At 48.4% G+C, this 27,177-nt stretch overlaps 1 protein-coding gene across 1 annotated transcript; it reads right to left on the bottom strand.

Annotated features, from left to right (window-relative positions):
- Positions 1-1,332: 1,332 nt before the first annotated feature.
- Positions 1,333-26,356, bottom strand: LOC135814725 (uncharacterized). The gene is made up of 12 exons (XM_065327894.1): positions 24,720-26,356; positions 22,964-23,221; positions 19,116-19,172; positions 18,143-18,292; positions 17,151-17,297; positions 11,268-11,507; positions 10,953-11,004; positions 10,548-10,660; positions 9,371-9,604; positions 7,896-8,052; positions 3,431-3,561; positions 1,333-2,919 (listed from the first exon to the last, which is right to left on the bottom strand). The coding sequence occupies exons 1-12, from the start codon at positions 26,091-26,093 to the stop codon at positions 2,431-2,433; spliced, it is 3,402 nt and encodes a 1,133-aa protein (XP_065183966.1). The 5' UTR covers positions 26,094-26,356; the 3' UTR covers positions 1,333-2,430.
- Between the last annotated feature and the right edge of the window lie 821 nt (positions 26,357-27,177).

The raw sequence follows: 27,177 nt of genomic DNA, 5'->3' as shown, positions 1-27,177 counted from the left end.
AGTAGGAAGGGAGCGTCTCAGCTTTCTCGGACCAAGACCATTCGACTCAGCACCCGGCCCGAAGGCTACAACTGGTGAAATTATTGCGGCAAAGAGTGTACAACATAATCCCTACCTGACTCAGACTGGACTAGCCCAAGCCAAGGCTAGTAACACGCCGCATGTGCCGAGTCGTGCAGTAGACTACGCACCTGCCTTCACCACCGCGGGTTCTGCTTCGCCAACACGGCTCTGCTTCAGCAGTCTCACAACTACTATTGATATCGGATAGACACTGTGGAAGAGATAACAGATGTCCTTGCTCCAGCTGCCTACTTTCTATCCCGTAAAAAGCCCAGAGCGGTCGTCGGGACTCAAGGAGAAGATATGCGGCGAGTCTAAACAAGCTGAATATAATTCTGTTTAGGCAAGTCGCCTTCACACGGTCGCAGGATGTGACAAGGGATTATGTGTGAAGTCGCCGACTTCCCAGCTACAGTACTTGCGCTAGCTGCTGCTGGTGTAGATTTCATCGAGACCGGATTTCACTTGCCCACAACTTAACTGTGTACAGTCATGACTTGCACTTTTCGGCAGTATGAGTACGAGTCGTACTCTTGGTACAGCAAGTAACACGTAAGTCGTTAGTTGTAAAATTAAACTGTACTACTGGGTACTACTACTGCCCTAGTACTGGGTGGTTATGAAGTACCACACAGTGCAGTGTCCGGATACGTCACAGTATGTGGCCCCCACAGAGGCAGGCTCGGGTTTGTGCTGTCCATCAGGGCGCCCGACGGGAGTGTCTTGTCGCGCTACATTTGTGGCGAGTCTCATCCTGCCATGGACGTAAACTATGGTGACATACCGGGCATTGGAACGGCTTCGTTACCGGTTGAGTACTGATGTTGACGATGTGCTCAACTCCGCCACGGCACCTCAGCCGCCATCCCTCCATGTCCCGGGCGATGTCATTGAACTCTTCAACTGGAATGCCGATGGAGGTAAAGTCAGCCTTTGCAACATCCTTCCACCGCTTCCTGAGGCCATGGGGCGGGCGCTTAGCTGGCAGGGCGCCGTACATCAGCTGCAGGGGAATGCGATTCCCCATCCGAGCAACGTGTCCCAGCCACCAGAGCCGGCGCCTCTAAACCTAATCGATGACATGCTCAAGGTCTCCCCACATGCGACGAACCTGGAGGGAAGAGATTCGGTCAAGGATCTGCCGATGCACGCACGCACATACACACACGCACACACACTCACACACACACACTCACACACACACACTCACACACACACACACACACACACACACACACACACACACACACACAGCACTGCCAGCAGACGTCTAAGTTACTGCTTTCTGCAACTCTGGCAGACATGACAAAGAAATAGTACTACTTCAAGTACTGGGATAGCAGCTCCTAGATTCCAAACTAAAAAGTGACACTGATGTCCTCAACTAGTACTGTCCAGTACGCCTACACAACAAAATATACAAATGCAATATAGATCAAGGGGTAGGGGAGCAGGCTCGCACTAGCACGAGCAAGAATGGAACTGAGCGCAGCAGACAGCGCACTCCAGCGTGACTGGCAGAGTCTCTAGCAGGTGTGGTGAGCCCATCGCCGGGCGGAAAGCCAGCAGATGAGCGAAAGTCTCTGCAAGTGACAACTATGCTGACAAATTCAAGGAAAGAGAGAGAGATAGAGAGATAGAGAGAGAGAGAGAGAGAGAGAGAGAGAGAGAGAGAGAGAGAGAGAGAGAGAGAGAGAGAGAGAGAGAGAGAGAGAGAGAGAGAGAGAGAGAGAGAGAGAGAGAGAGAGAGAGAGCACATCCATTCTTCTGAACCAGCAGAAAAGGAGTGAAATACGTATGAGCCAAGATGAACATTTCATGAGCAGATTAAAAAAAGCCGGAACCGTGGACCAGCCGGCATGAAGCCAACAAACGGTTGTCAATGTTGTGAGAGGTAAATTTTCAATCGTTGTGTTCTACAGAAGATCCAGTGAGGTACACAGGACTGTCAGCTAAGCCTGCAGTGGCTGGTGATTCAGTGAGGCACATGGGACTGGCAGCCAAGCCTGCGGAGGCTGGTGATTCAGTGAGGCACATGGGACTGGCAGCCAAACCTGCAGAGGCTGGTGATTCAGTGAGGCACATGGGACTGGCAGCCAAGCCTGCAGAGGCCGGTGATTCAGTGAGGCACATAGACAGCTAAGCCTGCAGAGGCTGGTGATTCAGTGAGGTACACGGGACTGTCAGCTAAGCCTGCAGTGACTGGTGATTCAGTGAGGCACATGGGACTGGCAGCTAAGCCTCCAGTGGCTGGAACACTTCCATCTTGTACTGTAACGCATGTACTTTGCATCTTGAATACTGAGTACACTGTAACGCATGTACTTTGCAAGCATGTCATAGTTGGCGCAGTTTAGTACGAGCGCATCACCCAACAAGCACGCGAGCCTGGCGATAGCGCTGCTGCCGCTGCTTGAGATGACAGAGTTGCCTGTGCGCTATCCACGGGAAGGACAAGCAATGGCGCTGGCTGTTGGCTGAACTATTCGACTCATTGATCTCAAACACCGCCGCCTTATACCAAGCGGACGCTTTTCCCAGAAAGTGCTCCTCTTTAGCAAGCCATGCATCGCCATGCGGACTGATTCTTCCTTCCAAGAACGAGTGCTTGTAGAAGCGCCGGATCAACAGGTTTGCTTCCATCTGAGCAAAGTAGCGCAAGTCATGCCAGTAGGTATGGCCAAGCTCGAGAAGGTTGCGTGATGACTTCTCACTCCGCTCAATGGGATCGATGAGGCCGACAAACAGCTCCGCTTCACTCCCCACTTTGAAGTGCTCAATAAGCTGACCGACCTGCTTGCTATAGCTGCTGAGTACGTCGTCTGCCTCGGAGAGGAAACTGGCATAACCGTCATGCTGAGTGGGCCAACAACACCATAAGAACACACACACACACACACACACACACACACACACATGCGCGCACACACACACACGCACACACACACACACACATGCACACACACGTACATACATGTACCACACTTACATGCACCACACGGACACACACAGAGTCAGCCACAAGGAATTCGTCGGTAATTTTAGGTGGGTAACACTGGTACATAATTGCCAGCATGGCCGCATTTGACGTGATCTCACCAGCAGCCGGACTCAAGCACGATGCCAGGGTCAATTATCTCCATGAAACACCTGCTGTGGCCTATGGCATGCGGGCCACCACAAAAAAAAGCGACAAGAGAAACAGAGCAGCAGTTTGGGAAAGCCAAGGGGGTTGAGCCCCAACCCCCACCCCTAGTCCAGAAACAGAAATAAATAGTTCGTTTATATAGTATCAGTTTACTCAAGTCTGTATCAGTATCAGTTTACTGTATAAAAGAAGTGCTGCTCATACGGTCAGTCAACATACCTGAAAGTCTTGGTCAGGCTGCCAGTGTCCTTCCATTCGCAATGCTTCTGGTGTCAGGATAGTTGCCTCTTCTATGTTACCCTTAGCTGAGCGGTATAAACGACCAATCACTTTCTCTGATTTGTAATGTTCTAAAGCAGGACATGAACAGCAGAATCGCTATCGTATCGTTAGTACTAATCATAGCAAGACACCAGTAGAAAGTACAGAAGACAAACATGGAGTTACTTCAATGTACCACCTTTTCAAGCAGCTTCGCAACAATTGGTAACAATGACATGGGTCTGTAATTAGTGGCAACTTTCGGGTCCCCTGCTTTGTAAAGTGGCTTTACAAGGGCGTGTTTGAACGGCCTCGGTGGGCGATGCGACTCCAGCTTCAGATTACTTCAAGTACAACACTGAGGACTTGTAAATAGCTGAAGTTTGTGAAGCAGCAGATCTTACTTTATGACTGTGCATTCAGCACACGGCGGGCACCACGCTTTGATCCATGAAAAAAGAGATTTTACACCAACGTTCCGCAAGCAGTACAACAAAGGGTCGTACATGATTGAGTTTTTTTCTTGACTGAATTTTAGGTCTGCTGTAACGATTCTAACCGGCATGGTGAAACGTTATGCAGGATGACCCATGGTACGCTTCCCTACCATACGTGGAATCCTAGTGCAGTCAGACCTCGCTTATCCTGTCCTCTTTTATCCGGATCCCCCGCCATCCGGACGAAAATCGCTGGTTACTGATTTACAGCATATGCCATGCATACATACAGTACGTGTGTTCGATTATCCGGTTCCCTCGCCTATCCGGATATTTTTTGTGGAAAACGGATGTGTGCGGTTATGCTAGGTCTGACTGTATAGTCGTCCCTCTCTAATCCGGCACTTGTTTATCCAGCACCCTTGCAAACCAGCACACGTTCTGGCAAAACGGATTTTTTCAGTTCATTTTCTATGCTTTAATCCGGCACTTGAATTCCGGCTCCAGCAGCGATTTTCTGCAACAAATCGCTCAAACTGTACATAATTCAATGTTATAATCCAGCAGTTGTACATCGCATACCGTACCAGTGCACAGCTACAGCAGTCCGCAGGCCAACAGGCTGAACTGTGTCTCAAATATTATTCGTTCCCCCGGGTGGTACCAAGTTTCGTTGGCATGTACCGATAGAGCCAGCTGAGGGGGAGGGGTGTCTTGGTGAAAGAAGTGAGTCGGTGCGGTGGTGCTGAGCCTCACAGTGGGTGGTTTTCTCTTCGGCTGAAGAACAGATCTGCACAGATCTCGTGTTTTCCCATTTTGAGCATGCGTAAAAGTCACACATAATTTTCATGCCGCGCACGTGGCGATTTTTGAATTTGGCGAGCTTGAAACAAAGTTGAAAGCTGACAGATTCTTCCACAGCTCGTCTTCTTTGGCCACTTCTTTCCATTTCTAGTGTCTGCCATGGAGTAGAAGGATGGCAGAAAAGGAGCCCGCAACGCCAGTGCAGCAGAAACATAGCACACGGCAATCTGTTCAAGCTCCCTTGATCAAACCGGGACGTAGGAATTGCATTTTTTGTGGTAGCTTGTCTAAGAAGGTCCCCAAGAGCACCTACAAGCAGACGGCATCACAGCTCCAGACGGAGGATGCTGAGACTAAACTTCGGAGAGCTGCAGCCATCCGGAAGGACAAGAGAATCCTGGTTGCCATCAGTGGAGCCAGCAGTCTTATCGCGCGCGCGCGCGTGAGGTATTCTACCATAAATATTGTTACTTGAATTATGTGCGAGAGACTACACTATGCAAGCTCGTACAGGAATCCTCATCAGCCACGAGTGCGACTGTCACTGATACGAGTGCTGCCATGGAGGTATCTGACCAAGCACTCGAAGACTCAGAGTCAGGAAGTATGGAGTATCGTAATGGCCGGTTCCAGTTTGTTGAGAACATAGCAGTCAACCTCTTCGACGAGTGCAATGTTCTCTCAGCATGAACGCAATTGTCTCGCAGTACACGTCCGCTGTTGGTGAGTGTGCTCGGACTGATAAAGTCAAGGCGCTGTTAGTCAGCAAATTCGGTGACACGGTCACTTTTGCACGCCCATCTGCCCGGAATCGATCGGAACTTGTTTATGCAACCGGCAGAGCTAGTGACATAATTGCACGGCTCCATGGTAGTAGAACTGGCCGCAATGCAGACAGCGACGAGGACTTTGTCGAAGAGGTGAGCCACTCCGCAGCTAAAGTAACGCATGACCAGCAGGAGCTGCACAGCATCTATCATGCTGCAAGATCATTGCGTGTTGCTTGCTGGGGGCATCGGAGGACGAGTAGCGGCCTGTCACTGAGTGATGCCAAGGATTGCATTCCGGGCATGCTTTTTAACTTCCTTGTGTGGCTCCTCAGTGATATGTACCACGATGTCCCATTACAACGGGGCGCAATTGATATCGGGAGCAGACCCTTCAACCGCCGCGTATGCTCCATTGCCCAAGACATAATGTACTGTGGCACTAGAGTTGTCCCACCCAAACATGTTATCCTCGGCATTGGAGTACACCATCTGTTCCGGAGTGAGAGGCTCGTATCTATATTGAATAGATTCGGCCATTCCATCGCCTACTCACAAGCGCTGGAGCATGAAACGGGCATGGCAGAGGAGAAAGTTCGCCGCGGGCAGGACATTGATAGCCTTCCTGATGTCATTGACAGCAGCCTGCCGTTCTTTCATGTGGTCGACAACAATGACCTAAATGAGGAAACCCTTGATGGCAAGAAGGCCATGCACTGCACCAACGCCATTGTTGTTCAGCCCCGCCTGCAACACAACACCGAGCCTATTCATGCACAGCAGGTTGAAGTACCCGAGCCGCAGCCGCCCAGAAAGCGTAGGCGGGCACTATGCTATGAAACGGAGCAGATTGCCGACATCGTATGCACGTCGAAGGTTAATCCGCCTCGATATGCGCGTCTGCCAGATGCGACACTGAGCAGCCAATCCTCGCCCAGCGACATCGTGGCAATGGTGGATTTTGGCTGGAAGCTGGCAAGGGCCTGCCACGATGGAGACATCATGAAGCCAATCGTGGCGGGTGAAGTGACAACAAACTCCCAGAAAGTGCCAGCATGGTCAGCTTTCAATGCTCTAACAACGTCATCCACGCCTCCACCACAATCTGTTATTGGCTATTGCCCAACTGTCGACTCCTCACCAACAGAGTATTCGACTGTGTATGCAGTGCTCGTTAAGTGCTTGGCCGGATGTCAGAGTGCTGGCAGTGCTGGCATGTCATTTTCGCTGGTCGTCGTGAACCAGGCCATATACGCCAAGGCGCTTGACATTGTTGTCCAACGACCTGAGGAATTTTCGTCTGTCGTTCTGCGGATGGGTGCATTTCATGTCTCCTGCACCTTCCTGGAAATAATTGGGAAGCGGTTTCGGGATGCTGGCCTGTTGGACCTTCTGGTCGAATCCAGCGTAGCTGGATCTGCAGCAGTGTCATCTGCCCTTGATGGGAAGCACTACAACAGGGCCGTTCGCTTCCACAAGATTGTGTGCGAGGCACTGGAGCGAGCACGGTGGAAGGAGTTTGTAGAAGCATCTAGTCATGACGAGTTAACAGCTTTGAAGAATGAGTTGCTTCCGCTACTGAAGAACTTGCAGTCAAGTGTTAAGCCTGCAACCCTGAAGGATGTTGCAGAATCACCGCACACCAAAGATCTGCACAAGTCCTATCTCGATTTCTGCCAAGGGCAAGCACAGCAATCTCCCAACTTCAAGTTCTGGTCATCGTATATTGACATGGTCGGCCCGCTTCTTCGCTTCATCCGTGCAAGCAGAACTGGCAACTGGGATCTCCAGTTGTCCTGCGTTTTGGAAATGCTTCCTTGGTGTTTTGCGTACGACAGGCAAAACTATGCACAGTTCATATCATTTTAAATGCTAACTATTTCTTCGCTAAATTGACCGCTTAGTTGTAATGGTTATCACCCTTGCGCTGTTGTACGTTTCATTGGTTCTAGTTGCTTGCAATTAAGTTGAAGAGAACGAGCGAAAACTGGTTTGTGAAAACTTCTTGAGTCCTTGAATACTGATGGCGCTGGTGACGAGCTTGAACGATTTTCTTTTTCTTGCGGTGACAGTAGAACTACCCGTAGCGACGCGCATTAAAGCGCACATGCCTGTATCCCTATATCCGGGCATAGGCGCACCCTCCACGTGCCCGTATCCCTTTATCCGGGCATAGGCGCACCCTCACAAAACGTTATAAGCACATGGGCTTATAAGTGAACCCAATCCCGCAACACACGGACGCCACCATGATACTATCTTTAGAGGATTTGATGTGGAATCACCAAATTCCACACTGGTAACTCAATTACAAGCACATGCGCCTATATGTGAGACCAATCGACCTTCAACAAATTTCAAATGTGCCAAAAACTCGCTCGCATGGGCTTAAATGTGGGTGACCACGGTACTCACCGGATTGTGGTCGCATAAAGTCAGGATACTTGACCGGGAAGCAAGAATTAGGAACACGGGGCGGCTTTCCGGTCTTAGGAAAGTCCACGGCGCACGAGAAGTGCTTGGCCAGCTCTATGCATGTTTTATCCTTGGCACCTAGCTTGTCTGCTTGTGCCTGTACGAACAAATAGCAGCAGCAGTAGGCAAGCGAGCTTATCACGAGGAAGCCAACAAGAGGCTACAGCACAACACTAGTCCAGCAAACTTAGCAGACAAATGTGTAGTTAGGCAAGAACTACTACCGAAAGAACAATACTGACACGCTATCATGCAGTTACAGTGGCGGATCCAGGAGGGGTTCCAGGGGTTCCGCAAAACCCCCTAATTTTTGAACATGTACTGCTGACGACTGTACGCATGTGGATGTACATGTATCAGCTATTCATTTTTCGACTAAACTGGAACCCCCCTGTAGAGATCGCTGGATCTGTACGAACAAATAGCAGCAGCAGTAGGCAAGCGAGCTTATCACGAGGAAGCCAACAAGAGGCTACAGCACAACACTAGTCGAGCAAACTTAGCAGACAAATGTGTAGCTAGGCAAGAACTACTACCGAATGACCCGCTATCATGCAGTTTACTGTTATGATGCCATGCAATCACGCTATCAAGCAGTTATGATGCCATGCAATCATGCTATCATGCAGTTATGATGTCATGCAATCACGCTATCACACTGTCATGCTACATGTACCACACTGGCATAGCCTGTATCACGCTATCATACCATGTCTATCATACTATCTTGCTGGGGAACAAACTGGAGTAGCCCTTTTGGCTTTTGCCTCGCTGAAGACAACGGAAAAGGAGTGCAGCACTGCATCAGCATACCGTAAAAGTCCGTAAATAAGTACGTATTTACTTTCGAATTTAGTGACCACACCCGTACTAACTTCCGGACGGGTACTGACTTTCGGGCACGAACTAACTTTCGGACCTGACTTGTGCGTAGTGGAGAAGTCGTTTTCATGTCGATGTACATGCTACATGCTGCATGTGCGCACCGTACCGGTACTTATTTCGGGCAGTATGTTTATCGGGCTTGACTTGACTTCAACAGACAGAGCCAAAAGAATGAAGGGGGTATTTCTTTCGGGCAGGTACTTATTTACGGACTTTTACGGTACTCTGGGAGGTTTCCATGGCAAGCCCCATGCCTTGCTAAACGCATGTGTACAAATCTAGACCCAACTGAAGTTGTAGATAGGCGAACCACATAATGAGAGCAAGACTGGACTCTGATGAACAGCGGTATATTTAAATTTACGACAAATCAAGGTAGTCTTCAGAATGAACTGTGTGGTTCTGATATTTACAGTTGCATGTTCAGCCAGACAGACAGAGTGAACGGACAGACTGACAAACAGACAGATGGACGGACGGAAAACAGACAGACGTAAATTTCACTAAGGAGTTGATGAACAGTAACGTACCAAATGAGCGTTGGAGATACGGCCCAGTGAGCTGCCGGACAAGTACTTGATAAAGAACTTCGTCATGGTGTTCGGATCCGATATATCCTCATTGTTCTCCTCAGGTACACCGGCTGTGTAGTCGAGCGGCTCATAGTTCTCTGCCGGAATGAGTCTTGGATCCCAGGAAACAAAGTACAGGTCTCCATCCAAGTCCGACCCAGAGCACTCATCGGTGTGCGGACGCGTGCCCACCTAAGCACACACACAGGAGCATGAGAGACCAGCAACCTTATAGAATTGTGTGCAGCATGCTGCTATTAGTCAATGCACACTTCAGGGAGTATGACGTAGACGACCGCACTTTACGCGTGTACAGTGTTATTATACTAAGTCTAAAAAGAAAGGCCAAAAACCTAATTTGAAGCTCATGAGCAAAACACGCATTTCAATACAATGTCATGTACACATACCGTAAAGTACCGTTGATCCGCCCCCTCTCTAATTCCCGCCCCCTGTCGATTTTCTCCTTGTGAAGCGACTTCGGCGTATACAACGAAATACGATGTTGAACCGACGCATGCACTGCTGTACACAATACTTGCCAATCCAGGATCAAAATGTGCACAATCCAGCACATTGAGTCTGATCCTCTACGTTGTTGTACATCGTACTGCACTTGACAGCCTTGATCTAATTCCCGCCCCCTGCCGAAAACCCAGCTGGGAAGCGACATGGCGTGGGGGCGGATCAACGGTACTTTACGGTACATACAAACAATAGCACAGTGCAAAACACAGACGTAAACAGTCAAAATAGAGACAAAGGGAGAGAGCGACAGAGAGAGAGAGAGAGAGAGAGAGAGAGAGAGAGAGAGAGAGAGAGAGAGAGAGAGAGAGAGAGAGAGAGAGAGCGAGAGAGCGAGAGAGAGAGAGAGAGAGAGAGAGAGAGAGAGAGAGAGAGAGAGAGAGAGAGAGAGAGAGAGAGAGAGAGAGAGAGAGAGAGCGAGAGAGCGAGAGAGAGAGAGAGAGAGAGAGAGAGAGAGAGAGAGAGAGAGAGAGAGAGAGAGAGAGAGAGAGAGAGAGAGAGAGAGAGAGAGAGAGAGAGAGAGAGAGAATGCTCACACCACACATAAACCTTTTTCACAGTAACCACTGTCGCAAAGAAACACATCTGCATGCACTGCTCAGACACCAACCTGTGGAAAGACAAGACAATCGACAAGGTGATGGAGTTCCGGACGGTTGACTGCACGTAGCTTACGAATATCACCTGGGTGGTGGCATGGATTCTTGCCAACAATGACATCACCTGCACAACACAATCATGATAAATGGCCAGCGAATAGAGAAGGCCAGTAGTCAGCACAGCAAGACAGAGGAGTTATTTGACCACCGCCGCCTCTACCACCACCACCTGACGACCACCACCATTATCATCATCATCATGGAGAAGGGCCTCTTTTACGGGCAGTCCAGAGAAAACTGAATGGATATTCACCAATCAATATGTCAATATAGTCGGAAAACCACTGAATTCAGTTACATTAACGACCACCAAACACACACACACACACACACACACACACACACAGCATACTAACCTTCAATAAACTCCGCATGTCCGTTGCTTGGGTTTCGCACAGCAATAAAGATCTGCGCAACAGGGAAGGTTAAAAGTAAGTACGCAATCGGAACAATAACATTCAAAGGAACAAGCAAGCACCCACTCAAACAGATGGGAATAGGATGCATACACAAGCACTCATACACAAGCACACACAAGCATACACAAGCACACACAGTCATGCACAGCCACCCATATGTATATATAATCGGCCATACTCAACTTTTTTAAGAAATAAGGAAGAGTTACCGGTAGCTGAAAGTGCATAATCTTGCACTACATTATAACTCACTTCGCCAGACTGGAGAACCCTTTCTTCATCCATGATTCCCATCAGAATAGCAGCTTTCTGAACCGGGATAGAGGTGCGATCGCGCAGGTTTTGCAGGGAGAAGCGGGCCAGGGCCAAGAGACCTTTGCGCAGGAATGGCTCTGCCGATGGTGCCACACCACTCTTCAACGTGTCCACTACGCTATTGAGCGGGTTGTTCGGCAAATGGCAGCCATGCATGTACAGTGTTTGAAGGGCAATCTGTTGTACAAACGAGATAAGAAACACAACACACACACACACACACACACACACACACAACACACGCACAACACACACACACACACACATACACACACGCGCACACACACACAACACACACACACACACACACACACACAACACACGCACAACACACACACACATACACACGCGCGCACACACACACACACACACACACACACACACACACACACACACGTACGCACACAAGAACTTGCCTGGTTCTCCACAATCAAAACTACTCGGGTACAGTCATGTACATGAGATGGTGCGTATAGAATAGCAGCCATTATAGTCTGTTTCAAAAAGATTTACAATCAGGTTTGGGTCTTAAAAAGTATGAAGATAAGGGAAATTTGGACAACAAAGTACATAGAATGGCTTGTTAGGACACGGCAAATTGTTCTGTGAAGGTTTCGGAACAATTGGAGCAGCCGTTAAAGGGGAAGTTAAGGCAAACATTAAAATTTCACCAGTTGTAGTCTTCGGGGTGCTGAGTCGAATGGTCGTGGTCCGAGGAAGCTGAGACGCTCCCTTCCTACTTGAATCCCAATCGAACTCGCGTACTTCCACCGAAACTGGGTGACTGCGCCCTACTAGATGGGGATTTGTATGCAAAATGTCACTAAAAGCGCCATTTCGTTCTTATAAAAGCACGGATGACCGCGATTGGCCCATATGTTGTAGTCTTTTGGACGCTGAGTCGACTGGTTTTGGTCCGAAAAGGCTGCGATGCGGCGTTCCTCCTTTATTCCCAATCGAACATGGTTGAAGAAGCGGTCACGTGCTCCTGCGTACACCAGTCACCTGGTCACCGTGCCTGCAGGGTACAACTTACTAGCCTGTTTGACCTTTTTTGGGTGCAGTCCTGTCACTCGAGTTGAACTCGAGTTGAACCTTGGTGTGAAAGTTGTCACCTGCTGGCGTGGTGACCAGGTGATTTGGGCACGCAGGACCACGTGACCGCTTCTTCAACCATGTTCGATTGGGAATAAAGGAGGAACGCTGCATCGCAGCCTTTTCGGACCAAAACCAGTCGACTCAGCGTCCAAAAGACTACAACATATGGGCCAATCGCGGTCATCCGTGCTTTTATAAGAACGAAATGGCGCTTTTAGTGACATTTTGCATACAAATCCCCATCTAGTAGGGCGCAGTCACCCAGTTTCGGTGGAAGTGCGCGAGTTCGATTGGGATTCAAGTAGGAAGGGAGCGTCTCAGCTTCCTCGGACCACGACCATTCGACTCAGCACTCCGAAGACTACAACTGGTGAAATTTTAATTTTTGCCTTAACTTCCCCTTTTTAAAGGGGAAGTTAAGGCAAAAATTAAAATTTCACCAGTTGTAGTCTTCGGGGTGCTGAGTCGAATGGTCGTGGTCCGAGGAAGCTGAGACGCTCCCTTCCTACTTGAATCCCAATCGAACTCGCGCACTTCCACCGAAACTGGGTGACTGCGCCCTACTAGATGGGGATTTGTATGCAAAATGTCACTAAAAGCGCCATTTCGTTCTTATAAAAGCACGGATGACCGCGATTGGCCCATGTGTTGTAGTCTTTTGGACGCTGAGTCGACTGGTTTTGGTCCGAAAAGGCGGCGATGCGGCGTTCCTCCTTTATTCCCAATCGAACATGGTTGAAGAAGCGGTCACGTGCTCCTGCGTACACCAGTCACCTGGTCACCGTGCCTGCAGGGTACAACTTACTAGCCTGTTTGACCTTTTTTGGGTGCAGTCCTGTCACTCGAGTTGAACCCGAGTTGAACCTTGGTGTGAAAGTTGTCACCTGCTGGCGTGGTGACCAGGTGATTTGGGCACCCAGGACCACGTGACCGCTTCTTCAACCATGTTCGATTGGGAATAAAGGAGGAACGCTGCATCGCAGCCTTTTCGAACCAAAACCAGTCGACTCAGCGTCCCAAAGACTACAACATATGTAGCGATGTCAGGGTAAATTTCTGTTTTGAGAATCGGGCAAATATTGTAATACCATCCGATTCCTGAAGACAAGTAGAGTATACTGGCAAAGTTTGAAGCAAATCGGAGCAAATATAGTGGACTTATTCCAGTTTAGAGTGCGCGGGGTAAGCGCCGCCATTGTCGAAAAGTACCATGCCGCACTGTACACAAACCAGATCTCACCACGGCACAAAATCGGTCTTGACAACAGGGATCGCGGCTCATGAATAATCTTGCGCACTGTACAAAATGTACATACCGTAGCTGTACTGTTTTTTTTGTTGTTGCTGCAAACTGTTGGAGAAATTCAAGAAGACTGTTGAAGAGTAGCCGAAGTATGAGTTGTGATTTGGCCATTCTCCAAGACAAGAAGAGTTCGACAAGTAGATTATGATCCTGGTTGTGGTCCGCTTTGAACTTCATCAGTTCTAACACCAATGCATTTGAAACGTTTCCGATCATGCTAGGCAGGGGCTTATCCTGCAATACTGCTCCTCCTTGAGTCCAAGACTCGACAAAACATCTTCACCGCCTGTCCCTTTGCTGGACGAACACTCATGATGGCGGTGTATCCAGCAATGGAGTACCTGTCGCGAAAAATACTACAAGTCTGGTGCGCGGCGTGATACGCCGGTGAAACTTGGCAGCAAACTAAATTGGACGACGGGGAACACGATGGAACTAAAATCAAACCCGTATCAGGCAGCGCAAGAGATGAAAAAGGCGACTGAACATACGCTAACTTGTCGGCGGCCATACTCCCAGCTCCGTAGGCGCAGCGCGCCCGCACAAACGCGGATACGAAAGTTCATCTTCTATTTTCGTGGCAATAGTCACGACCAAGCTTGTCACTGACGTCTTCAGGTCACATTTGAATATCCCGCGTGCCAAGTACTGCACGCTCTGGCCGCGACTGGCATTCTGCCGTACTGGCCTTTTGTGCCATCATTTCAGCTGGTTGCTAGGGAATCCAGCGACAAGCGTGGAGGTCACGTGGTACGGCACTCTGACATCGCTAACATATGGGCCAATCGCGGTCATCCGTGCTTTTATAAGAACGAAATGGCGCTTTTAGTGACATTTTGCATACAAATCCCCATCTAGTAGGGCGCAGTCACCCAGTTTCGGTGGAAGTGCGCGAGTTCGATTGGGATTCAAGTAGGAAGGGAGCGTCTCAGCTTCCTCGGACCAAGACCATTCGACTCAGCACCCCGAAGACTACAACTGGTGAAATTTTAATTTTTGCCTTAACTTCCCCTTTAACCCTTTGCCGGTCTAACTCAATGTATGTGAGGGGTGATCACGCAAATACATGTACACACAACCAGCAATAACTCAAGAACCATGTGATGTAGGTATGGGTAAACCATATGTTTTCAAAATCTGTATGCCTGAACGCGTCCAGAAAATTCAAATATGACTAGGTCCAGGCAAGGATAGGGCCCATGGTAGCCCTTCAAGGTGAGAGAAAATACAATTGCGAATGAAATACACGAATATCACAGCACGAAGGGCATACCAAGTTCGTGATGGAGCTGAAGTCGCACGATAAACAATCAGGTAAGGGCTACGTCTTTACAAGAAAGGTAGGCTCTCTACAATACCACCATTGAACACCAACACCTCGCCATGGGCGATACGCCAGCAGCAGCAATTCCCATTCCACGATATCGCAGTTTCGGTTTGTTCATCTCAGCGCTGCTCGCGTCAGATTCACTCTCGCTCAGATGAGTACTCAGGCGCGAGCTTACGCATGCCGTGATTCTCACGGCCAGGCGAATCAGCTGATCGCACCTGACGAGTCCTTGTGACAGTCGCTGTTGCCGTGTCGGCAGCAAGAAGGCTTCCTCTCTGTTTGGAGAATTTTGTTTCTTCATTCGTGGACGATATATTTTTGAACTAGCAGGACTCAACGGAGCTCTTTTTCTCAACACACTACACTGCAAAACCTCCCGGGAGATCCAGCCTGGACTGGTGAAGTTACTGCTCTTAGAACGCTTGTCAAACACGGCCCCAAGAGATGCACTCGCATTCTTGAAATGCGCGCATGGCGGATTGTCGTCTTTTCCAATTTCAACAAACTTCAGTCGATCGATACGGCAAAAATTTGTATGGTAAGCATGGTTGTTTTGTACATCGTCAGAAAGCCTTGGACATCAGCTACGCGTAGAGCGCCATTTTAGCTGTCTCCTAGCAACAAGACCCCAAAAAAAATGAGGGCCAAACGTACCGATACTATAGTATCGATTCGCTTATGGTAGACCGGTAAAGGGTTAAGGAGTTAGAATTTCGGCCAGGTTTCCGGCCTTTTCCCATGGTTTACAATTTGCCCAGGAAGCCAGTATCGATTTTTTATCAAAACCCACGATTTATCCCTTCCTTTTTGGCCTTGTGGTTATGAATGCTGTCTGCTGACCATGAAGTTGTGAGTTCAAATCCCAACCTATCCTCAAGTCAAACTTTTTTTCTTCATTGTTTTGGTGATCAAGCTGGTACAAGACAAAGAAGATGGCTGCACCAAACGACTTGTTGTTGTTGTTGGACCTCGCGCTTCCTGCCGAACTGACTGACACTTGACTGGCTCACGCCATGTGAACACACCCACAACACTGCAATGGGGGTGAGTGAATATGGAAGTCATCGTGCTGTAGCTTTTTGAGATTTATTCTAGTATTTCAAGATCGCCAATTTATTTGAATTTAGCAGTCAACGCCGTCTTCTATCAGCGTTCACAAGCGTCTACTTTTCTCAAAATGTCGTCGAAGTCACACGGATAGCTTTGCCAAGTCATGGCCTTGGGAATGAGTCCGTGTCGATGTCGTTTTCGTCACACGGTGAGTAAATTGCATCGCAGCTCAAAGAAACTATTTTGGTCACAAAACAAATTGGAACCCATGCCGCTCGTCAACATTTACAACACTTTCGTTTCGACATGTCCTCTCTGACTCCATTATCGATACGAGGAAGAACTCGTTTGTTGTAAACCAGACGACAGACGTACATGACTGTATCAGCGTGAGTGAGTTGTCATTTTTCATGCTTTCGCGCGGAATATTTCTTCGATTTCACAGTGAGTTTTTCCAGGCAGCGCTCGAGTGCTCATACGGTAAGACGCCAAACTCCGCGGGCGATCCCCAGGATTGCAAATCTTTTTGAAACGGACTGTACACACTCTTCTCTGCCATCAGTAGCTAACCCAGGACAGTAGCTAACCCAGGACAGTAGCTAACCCAGGACACACACACACAAAAATCCATGGCTCGTGATACACTCAGTTGGACTGAGCTTTGCAGGACACAACCCTTGCGCCCAAAATAAATTCTAACGTTGCCACAGTTGTATCAAGAAAACCTCAACGCAGCATACCCTGTAAAGAATCGCACGCCTAACGAACCCTAAAGGCTGGCTTAAATCGCGACGAGCAACAGTGAAACATGTGTTCGACTGTGTGCCCTGAAAGGGTTCTGTTTAAACAGGTCGAGGTAGATGAATGCACTTCGCTGTACACAAACTGCATTGCACACTGCCGAGCTGTTCGTGTCTCGAGTGCATGCATATGGGTGATCACACCATGAAACATGACGGACTTCTGAAAACACGTCATGACAGCTACCCATCAGCAGCTGCACACTCTGGGAAGGTATGTATTCTTAGCAGTAAGTTACCTCACGATCCTGAGTCACTTTCTTCAACGAATCAATCATCTCCTCCTGTAACTTAGTGAATACGTCATCCTCGATTCCAAGTGCCGACAGCAGTGTGATGAACTGCCGATTCAAGTAGCCCGGCATTCTCTCAGCTGCACGAATAACCTACAGACAGCATACAACAGACATGACAAGTTAAAGAAAACTGTAGACTTTGCACAAGCCGACTGAAAATCCATTGCTGTACAAAATTACTTTTAAAAGCTCGGCCAAGGTTTGCAATTGTAACGTGTACACTGGAGCTTGGTGTGTGTCTGTACAATCGCCAAACACCAGTCAACGGAGAATGGCAGAACGCAATACTAGTCGCGCTCGGTGAAGTCCGACCTCAAGTGCATATTTGTCGCCCTCAACATACACTGCCCTTGACACCCTGGAAGTGGTACAAGTACCTAGAGTACATAAGCTCCCAGGGACCTTACCCGTATGTACTCTTGGTGTTAAAAATACAGCTGGACATACACATGTACAGATACAGTGATGTGATCGCAACTGGTCCAGAAGGGACATCGGAACCGGTGCGGCAGGTTCGGCCAAAGCCACATCAATAATTTATCTCGTGATTTTTGAAGCAATGAAATATGGCCTGTTTGAGCCCAATTTTCCTAAAAATTTCCCGCAGAACCCCCCCCCCCCCCCCCCACACACACACCTTTCCATAGTCGCACCAATGTAGAATATGCTCCAAAGTCCCTGCCCATGGTGCTCATATCACCCTTTGAGTTTGATTTCATAGAGCGCTTCCGCAGTTACAATGATGACAATTACTCATAGCATTGTTCAAACCAGGGTTGTTCCCTATATTCTTCAGGAAACCTCCCCGTGACTCGTACTCCCCCAATGCCCCAAACGTGAAATAATGACATTGGCTGAAATTTCAGTGTCACAATTATGTACGTACTGGAATTGTATTCAACCCAGAAAGAATTCACACACATCTCTGGACTCACCTCCAAGTCACCATGGCCACTACTGTCGAACTTCTTCATGCTTCCACGCAGTTCCATCCCTCTGTCACTCTTCATATTCGGATAGACACTCACCACGCCTTTGTAGCCATCATAGCGCATCTGGAAAGCTGATGCAACGCACCTATTCTCCTGCACATAAGAAGAGGAAGGAAGAAATAACCAATTTCCTTTTTGTTTATCTACAACAACAAACTCCTTGCCAGAATATTTCCAGTCGGGATACCGATAGGGTGCTATATGTCCCATACCCAAGTTTGAAAAACACCCCATTTCTTTGGGACAATGGAGAGCCAATAATACTGCTATTTCCCCGTCTACTCCCATACAACGTCTATCTCTCTCTGACGTCACAGAGATGGCTTATTCTGGGCAAGTTTAATAATGATGCCATCTTGATGTCACCAAATTTAGTGAACATTTTAAGCTGTTATAACTCGGGAACGGCTGCTCTGATCAACCTGGGACCTTCGCCATTGGAATCAGTGCATTTTTCGCTACCGGTTGTGAAGCTTCCATTCTATGGGATTTCTTCAGGATCTAGACAACAGCACAATGTAGTGAGATAGTTGTCAGGACTCCAATGTCCTGGACACGTGGACGATACGAAAGCCACAGTCTGAACAACTCTTCGCCAATGACTCTCCCTCCGGTGACAGTTTTGTTCTCCGCAGGCCAGCGTTCCCTGACGAGTGAAGCATGTTTGTTTGTTTGTTTGTTCATTTTTTAGATACACACATTCTGCCTTCTCGTCTAACCATGTAGACTCTCAATAAAAGATGAAGAATGCAAATCCCAGCAGCTATCCTCTTGACGATCAGTTAGACAACAGTGGGACAGGTCCGACAAAATGAAACCGGTGTGTTACCATTCGTGTACCCAAGGCACATGATTCATCCACTTACACAATACAAGAACACTATATGCACTCCATGTGCCTGTTACAAACACTTACTTTTGGCTCATCTGAATCCTTCTTGCCGAATAAAGCCTCGTTCGCATTTCGCGCCAGCTATACACATACACGTACGTACGCACGCACGCACGCACGCACACACACACACACGTGCACGCGCACACACACACACACACACACACACACACACACACATGTGAACGCGTACACACACACACACACAAACACACACACACATGTGCACGCGTACACACACACACACACACACACACGTGCAGAGCTTGTCAGAAGAAACGACAAAACATAGAATGCAGGTGCCAGTGGTATAACCGTACTATGGCCACGCGGAGTTCTGTTTTCCAAGTGGTTAGGCCACACGTTTTTATTTCTATGTTTCTCGTCACCCGCGCGCATACGATTCAGGAGTCTGGAAGAAAAAAAGAAAAAAACTGTGCTGCACGGACTGTGCACGTGGGGACCAGCACACTCATGCACATGCACATGTGGCCTGGCCTGCGCGACACATGATGCAAGGACGGCATTTTTTATTGCTGCACACATGCACATATTGTGACAGAACTCCTACCACCGACTAGTTGCTAACTATGGATGCTATTTTGCAGGTGCATTGGTGGATTTTAGTGTGAACAAAGGTCTACAATAAACTTTTTTTTATTTTTCGGTCATTTTTTATTTTTTTTCCACCTCTCGCATACGTTTTTAGATTTTCAGGTGACGAGAAACATAGAAATAAAAACGTGTGGCCTTAAATCACACTACAAGTACTTTAGTTGCCTTGCTGTGCCATGTAATGAACGGTTACATACATGTAAGTACGTCTTCATCTGCACTTCAACTAATCACGCCTGACTTGGTATTTAGGAGATTGCTCCTTAGCCCTTATGCATGTGTTACTCCTGAGTCACGGACTACTAGAACATGTACAATGCACACTGTGAATAGGTATAGCTATTGTAATACGCACTGCTTGACCTTCATGGCATTGGGACAGGGAGCGTTGTAGGGCTGTAAGATAGTTATACATGTACGTACTATAGTGTTGAAACGAGCGTATCTATAACAAACGAGCGATCAGTTCCACTACCGAGCAAGCTATCGAGCGAGCTAACGAGTTTCATTGATGTGACAAAAAATGCAAATAATCATTTTTTGTAGAAGAGAAAAGGACATATCGATACGAGTTAAGAGTAACTCTCCATCACTGTAACATGATACTATATACAGTCAGAAAGTGCAATAACTAGGCACAAAACTGACAGAGTACTGAAACATTCGACGTCCTGACACCTAGCTTCAACACATCTCCGTAGCGCTAACCGACAGCCTTCCAACTTGGAAGGTTCAAGGTTATAGAAAGACCAAAGAGGGGAAGGCAAGCGCAACGAAAACAAGCAAAAGCTACAGTCCCAACGGAACAAAGAATGTCGATTGTTACTGGACGATGAAGAGACCAGTACGATATTTGACAAAGCGGTCTAACTACAATTCGAAGCAGCAAAGCAGCACACCACCCAACTTGGGTGGGTCATAAATATCAAAGATAAATAAAGAAAGGAAAGCTTTGCGAAAACGAATTGTACAAGCCGAAAGCCAAACTCCTACAGTACTCCTCATGCATGACATTGTGATGGACTAGTTGACTACAAAACAAGTTGTTTCACACGACGTACGTTTCGCCGTATGGTTTGTGACGGCTCATCAGGTGTGCAATTTGAAACTCGGATGATTTTTTGGATATTTTTTCTATTTAATACAGTTCGATTTTTTTTCATCTGGTTCAAATTATCACCGCCGACATTTGGGGTTCCTGCTGCTTCACTTCGGACTGCTGTTTGGTGTCGAGATATTTTTCAGCGCCGTCTTTGAGCAGCCTTTGTAAGAATAGACTGTTTTGCAACGATTGCAAGTAGCCTTGTTCTTCGCTGCATCGCGGGAGAACTTCCAAACGACTGAGCGTAACTTTCACTCGAATGCAGAGTTGACCGAAGCGTGTCCTGCGACAGGTTAGCAGATGCGGAACAAGACATCAGTGGAGTCCACCAAAGCTGAAACGACAACTGAAACAACTCAAGTGTCGTGCAGGTATACAGTCACTGTAACTGCGAGTGATTTTCACTTTGCTCGGGACTGGACTCTCGATCGACCAGAGAGTTGTACAATATTTTACGACTCCCCGATCGAAATGTACTGAAATATGTACGGAGTATGGTGTACGGTGCTCGTTAGTGCAAACGAGCTGGCCGCACAAACGAGCCGAGTTTCTGGCGAGCGAGCTAACGAGTACCCGGTGAGATCGTTTCAACACTAACGTACTATTTGACCTTTATGGCATGGCATGTCAAACGTAGGGCTTAGAGATTGCTCGACAACATAGGCAGAAACTCTCTTTACTTTCTCTCTCTCTCTTCCGCTTCGCCTTTGACAAAAGCTTGCCTTGTGCTCTTCTTTGGTAACTATTCTCTTGGTGTAATTATACATCAGGGTCAATCGTACAATGTGAGTCTTGACGTGAGTGTGTGTGTGTGTGTGTGTGTGTGTGTGTGTGTGTGTGTGTGTGTGTGTGCACGCATGCATGTGTATGTGAATGTGTAGAATGAGTAAGAGCGCGTCCGAGTATGTGGAAATACAAGGATATGCCAGCGGAGAGGTTTCCAAGGTGATTGATGGCCATCACTGCACGGAATAAGTAAATGCAAGAGTACATGAAAACCAGAGTGTGCAGCTCGGATGGGTTGCTGTCACGGCGAAATTCCGTGATTACATCATTTTAGTGATGTAGTGTGTACAACTACAAGCAGGATTCAAGCAGGTGTCTTTCTGCACAACTGCAGCTCAGTTGTACGCACTACGCCATTTCCCGCCTCAGATCTGCACCAAAATGATGTAATCACGGAATTCCGCCGTGACAGACAGCCATAGCAGAGAAGGCCCCAAGCTGCACACTCTGGTTTTCATGTACTCTTGGTAAATGGAATAGTTATAAGTTAGCCATGTTTACCGCGGCCCAGGACCAAACCTGGCGCCAACTGACACAAGCTAACCCAGCTCTACCCTTTGTGGACAGTAGACTGTACAGGCAGAACATTTAGACGGTCAATAATTTCGTCCAACTCAAAAGAAAGGGAATTCGTCCGGTTGAAAATTTAGTCCATGGATCATCAGAGCGCATTGAAAAGCTGGACAAATCAGCATTAGTCCGGCATTTAATTTAGTCTAAATGCTCCTTGGACGAAAAAGACGAAATTAAATTCCAGACGAATATCTCTGCTTATACAGTATACAATTTTCGATCGAAACTTTTCTATTTTTCAATAAATCGTAACTCCGTCATTTCTGGGATCTACGGGAGGAAAGCAGTGGAATGCAGCGGCGTGGCCACCTCACAATTGCACATAGGGGTGTGTACGGGTAGTCGGTACCCGTGCTACCCGTGACGACCTCGTGTAGACGGGTACAGAATAGTACCCGAAAACCCGAAGTCGCAGATGACACCATGTACAGTGCACGCGTACAAATTCATGTAATACTCCGCATGTCTACCCAGTGTGTAAGGGAAGGGGTGCACTGTGATGTTACCATGGAAACATTACCCGATCGGGTACCCGTGCTACCCGGGGAAAACTACCCGAACCCGATACCCGAAGAAAATGCTACCCGACTCAGCACTAATTGCACACTACAGATATCGACCCTGATTAGAAAAAAAACTCTAACTTCAAGAACAGGAAAGGACAAGCTCACTCCTGTTTAGCAGGTGTCAAGATTGTCCTCCAACGTCCCCAGCGAGCGCACACCCCCCCCCCCCCCCCCACCCATAACCCCCATTCGCCTCACGTATCCAGGCACAGCGGAGTGCAGTGACTTACCTCTGCCGATATTCTTCCAACGCCGTCAGAGAATATGTACTTAGTGCCATTGTCGACATCATCAACATCTTGGACATAGTCCTGGATGTTCTCAATCGTGCGAACAGGATACGTGGCACTGAACGACTGGCCGAGCCGTGCAAAGTACTTGGCAGGATTGCGAATCTTAGAAAAATCCCCAAGACCTTGCCGTATGATCTCAGCCGTACATTCTCCATCCGGCGTGGCAGCAAAAAACCATGCTGACTGCTGGCGGAGCTGAAGGCAAGCAACACACGTAGAAACATGTTATTCACAGACGTTTTATTACCAACGAAAACCAATTCAACACGGCATGTAATTCAAGCACGGAATGGCACAAATAAAACATAATGGTACATACATAATACATACGCACACGCACATGAGTGCACATACAGACATACATGTACATGCAGCCAGCTTATACGGCCATAGGCTCAAATGATACGATTGTATGTGACTTGTCTGCCTGTGCCTGCCTGCCTGTGCCTGCCTGCCTGCGCCTGCCTGCCTGTGCCTGCCTGTGCCTGTCTGCCTGCCTGTGCCTGCCTGCCTGCCTGCCTGTGCCTGCCTGTGCCTGCCTGTGCCTGTCTGCCTGTGCCTGTCTGCCTGTGCCTGCCTGCCTGCCTGTGCCTGTCTGCCTGTGCCTGCCTGCCTGCCTGTGCCTGCCTGCCTGTGCCTGCCTGCCTGTCTGTATTACTACATGTATTATCAGCTGATGTTTCAGCCATGCTTTCATTCCAACCAGCCTGCTTCTATTCAAGACGGACTATCTATATGTATGCGTGTAGCCAATGCACACAGGCGGCACACTTACACGTCAATCCACTCTTCAAACGCATGTACACCTTTTTCTACTCAAGTCCCGCTTTGAACCAAGGCAAGATTTTATGCAAGATTTACAGTTTCACACTGTGTTCAAAACCATGGATCACCTGCATGAAAAGGTACACATGTTTAAAATACATGTGCAAGAAAAATTACAAATCCCCTCGGAGCAAAGCTCACACCGAACAAGAGTGTGATGAGATCAGACCGAAGAAGTATTTTGCTTCTGACAGCCCGAACGGCCGCCTTTTTGGACAACGACTGTAAACACGTTTTTCAGTACAAGTGTACATATACATGAAATCTAAGGGGCTTTCTTCGAGCAGACCATGCTAGGATTCCGGCATTGTGCCAACTTGTGCTGCCAGAGCCCAGCACTGCGACCACAATGGGTCACAGCATCATTTCCCTTTGTCAGGTGCTCTGTTGTGCTCAGTAACAAGAGTCCATAGTCAGAGAGTACGCGACTGTGCCTACAGGTCAGTGCGTGGTGGCGCGCTGCTTTCATCGCGAAACTTGCCCGCATCACGCCCTGTAGTCGGCCACCAAAATCGTCAATCTCTTGCGCCAGCACATCTGGCTTTTGCTTGATTTGTCCCGAGTGCACATGCGAACTTTTATCGACTCTTGTCAGTAAGTGTTGCAGACGTACATAGGGGTGCATACAAACTCATAAGTACCAGGACAACAAAATCATGCAAAAAAAAGTTGAAAACCCCCAGCTGGCTACGTCATTTACAATTTCAGTCGTGCTACCAGAAACAGTTTATAGCTAGTGTGGCCTGGTCTGTACTGTTGAAATGCACTCCAGCGAGAAATAGAAATATCTTTCATGTTGGTAGTAGCGCATGTGTGTGTGTTGATCAACACACTGCATACTACTTGTATCTCTATCTGAAACACCTACCTGGCTAGCGGAAAACGCGACCAGCTCATATTGACGCCCGCACGCCTTCAGACCTTCCTTTAAAATCCGCTCAGCACGATCCAAAGCCTGCGCAGAGGTGGGATACCACTGCAGAGATTCGTCGCAGAATCGCACGCGCAAGAAGCGGTCCCTATGTGCCCAGTACTTGCGAACAACCCGGTTGGACAGCTCAAACTGCTCCTTGCCGACTTTTATTCCAGTCGGGGTGACATAGGCACGGCGCATCAGCATGAAGCGCTTGACATCATCCTCTTCACCGATGTCGTTGGCCGGTGTCGCAGGCGAGGTGAGATCAGTACGCATCGGTGGTGGCGGCGCGAAATCATCTTGATCCAGCCAGTGGTAGACAGCACTGTAGTCCGACTTGAAATAGTGCAGCCGCTGGCGCAATGTTCTTGACTGCATGCCATGAGCGTCAGCACTAGCCGCATCAATACAACTCTGCAACATGTCCGAGGTGGCGTACAGGGGAGGGAACTGACCCTCCTCGGGCCTGCTGCTTTCAAACTCCTTTGCTAGTTTGCCTGGCAGCATTTCCAGGCCAGCACACAATGCATGCTGATCAACATTCGCAAACACACCCGGGTACCGGCTCCAGATGCCAGAGAACGTTTCTGGAATGGTCACTGGATGTAAAGCACCCTGGGCGATGAGATGATCAACTTGGTAGGCCGCCTGGAAGCAAAAGCTCCTCAAGCCATCCATGAATGTATCATATGTATCAAGTGCCGTACGAATGGAGTGACACTCATCACGGAGCCCAGTATGAAGGTCAAGGATGCGGATCTTGTGGTGTTTGAGATCATCTAGCAACCTCTCCTCATTGGGGACTTGCAACAGGTAGTGATGGAACATTGGTAGAAGATCGGAGTGGACAGTAGGGAGAATGCCATTCAGATCTGTATCAACAGAACGCTCTCCTCCTTTGTAAATGTGTGGTGCATTGGCAAAGCAAACAATCAGCCCCGGCTTGCTTTTCACTACGCACTTGATGTCGGACAAGCGTTGGTGTATACCAATATTGTAACTCAACTGGATCTGCCACCGTGATCTTCCCAGGGGGACCACCTCAGTGCTCTGAGGTGCATTCCAGAATGACTTGTACGTGGGGCTCTTCCCGTACTGCCCAGAGTCCAATACACCGACACCGATCTTCTTGAGCTGCGGTTCTGCTGGTTCTGCTGGTTCTGCGAAAGGGCTAGGAGAGAGCTGCGGTTCTGCGGGAGGGGTAGCAAAGGTGTCATGCTCATGGAACAGTCTTACGCTGGCTCTAGCCGATGAGGCCCAAGAGAGCCCAGGACCTCCGCTTGCAGCATACTTGCAACGCTTAAGGGCATACAGGGCAAGAAGCATAATTCTGCTTCCATTACAAGCCAATACAAATATTGCTCACATCGTTTAATCTTCTATCTATACTATTTTTATCCAAAGGTGGTTCTGTCTTCCCTGGAGAGAGGCTTGTTTCGCAGGCTTTTGCTGGAAGCGGCTTGGCCACATGCACAGTTATCACTTGTTTCCAACGAAAGTATGCATAAGCATGTTCAGATCAGCTTTTACTTTTAGCAGCTAGTCTTTCCAACATTGTCACTATCAAAAAGTATCATAATGACTTCATGTGAAACTTTTGCTTCGAAGAAAAAAAAAACAGAGAAAAAAAACACGAATTTGCATGATGTTCCGGTAGTTGCGTAACCTGTGAGCTGTACCGTATCGCGTTGCATGCGTGCATGCTGTGTGCGTAAAGCACGATTGTGCACGTGCGCTCGGCGTTTCGCGGGCGCGGGCCCGGGCCGGCGCGCGATATGAATCACGCGATATCGCGATCACGATCACGATCGATCATGCACACACGTGAGCGGCACGTGCTCTGGATCATGGATGGGTCGATCATATCAAGAGTAGAATGAAGAGTGTGCAACTCGCGGATGGGTTGGCCCACGGCGGAATTTTTTGTTGACGTAATCTTTTCGACGACGCACGCGCTGCGAGCCTTTTGGAGAGTTTTCCCTCGTGCACTTGGCCGGGCTAGCTTTACACTACAAGGTCGGTGCCCAGCACGTGCTCTCACACTGCTCTGCGGCAAAGCCGCGTTTCTCTGAAAAAAGGTGACGTAAACAAAAAATTCCGCCGTGGGCGCGGAGTATCTGCAGATTGTGCAGGAGAGATCCGGAGTTGCACACTCTTGTTGGAAAGGCTTTCTGTCTAAAGCCTTTCCATACTGGTGCTCGATGTTTTCAGTTTGGGGACACCAAAATTAGTGTACCGCTAAAGACACGTGGTCGACACGTTGTTGACACTTTGTTGACACTTTGTTGACACGTGACCCAATAACCGGCCTACCAAGGGCCTTTGGGGACCGCTAACAGCAACTGTGGAACAGTGCAGTGCCCTTTTTTGGAGCAACGTACGAGTAGTGCCCGTGAATTATGACCCCGCG

The sequence above is a fragment of the Sycon ciliatum genome, chromosome 4 (genome assembly GCF_964019385.1).
Source record: "Sycon ciliatum chromosome 4, ocSycCili1.1, whole genome shotgun sequence".
NCBI classification, from domain to species: domain Eukaryota; kingdom Metazoa; phylum Porifera; class Calcarea; order Leucosolenida; family Sycettidae; genus Sycon; species Sycon ciliatum.
The sequence above is the reverse complement of the archived record's forward strand: the minus strand, read 5'-3'. Positions and strand labels throughout refer to the sequence as shown.

Bases quoted from the DNA above. Each gene is read 5' to 3' on its own strand.
- LOC135814725 (XM_065327894.1), bottom strand. From the start codon at position 26,093: ATGCTTCTTGCCCTGTATGCCCTTAAGCGTTGCAAGTATGCTGCAAGC. The intron at 9,605-10,547 runs GTTGGTGTCTGA...GTGTGTGCTTAG, and splicing joins ATTGTCTTGTCTTTCCACAG to GTGGGCACGCGTCCGCACAC. The intron at 2,920-3,430 runs GTATGTTGACTG...TGGCCCACTCAG, and splicing joins AGCCTGACCAAGACTTTCAG to CATGACGGTTATGCCAGTTT.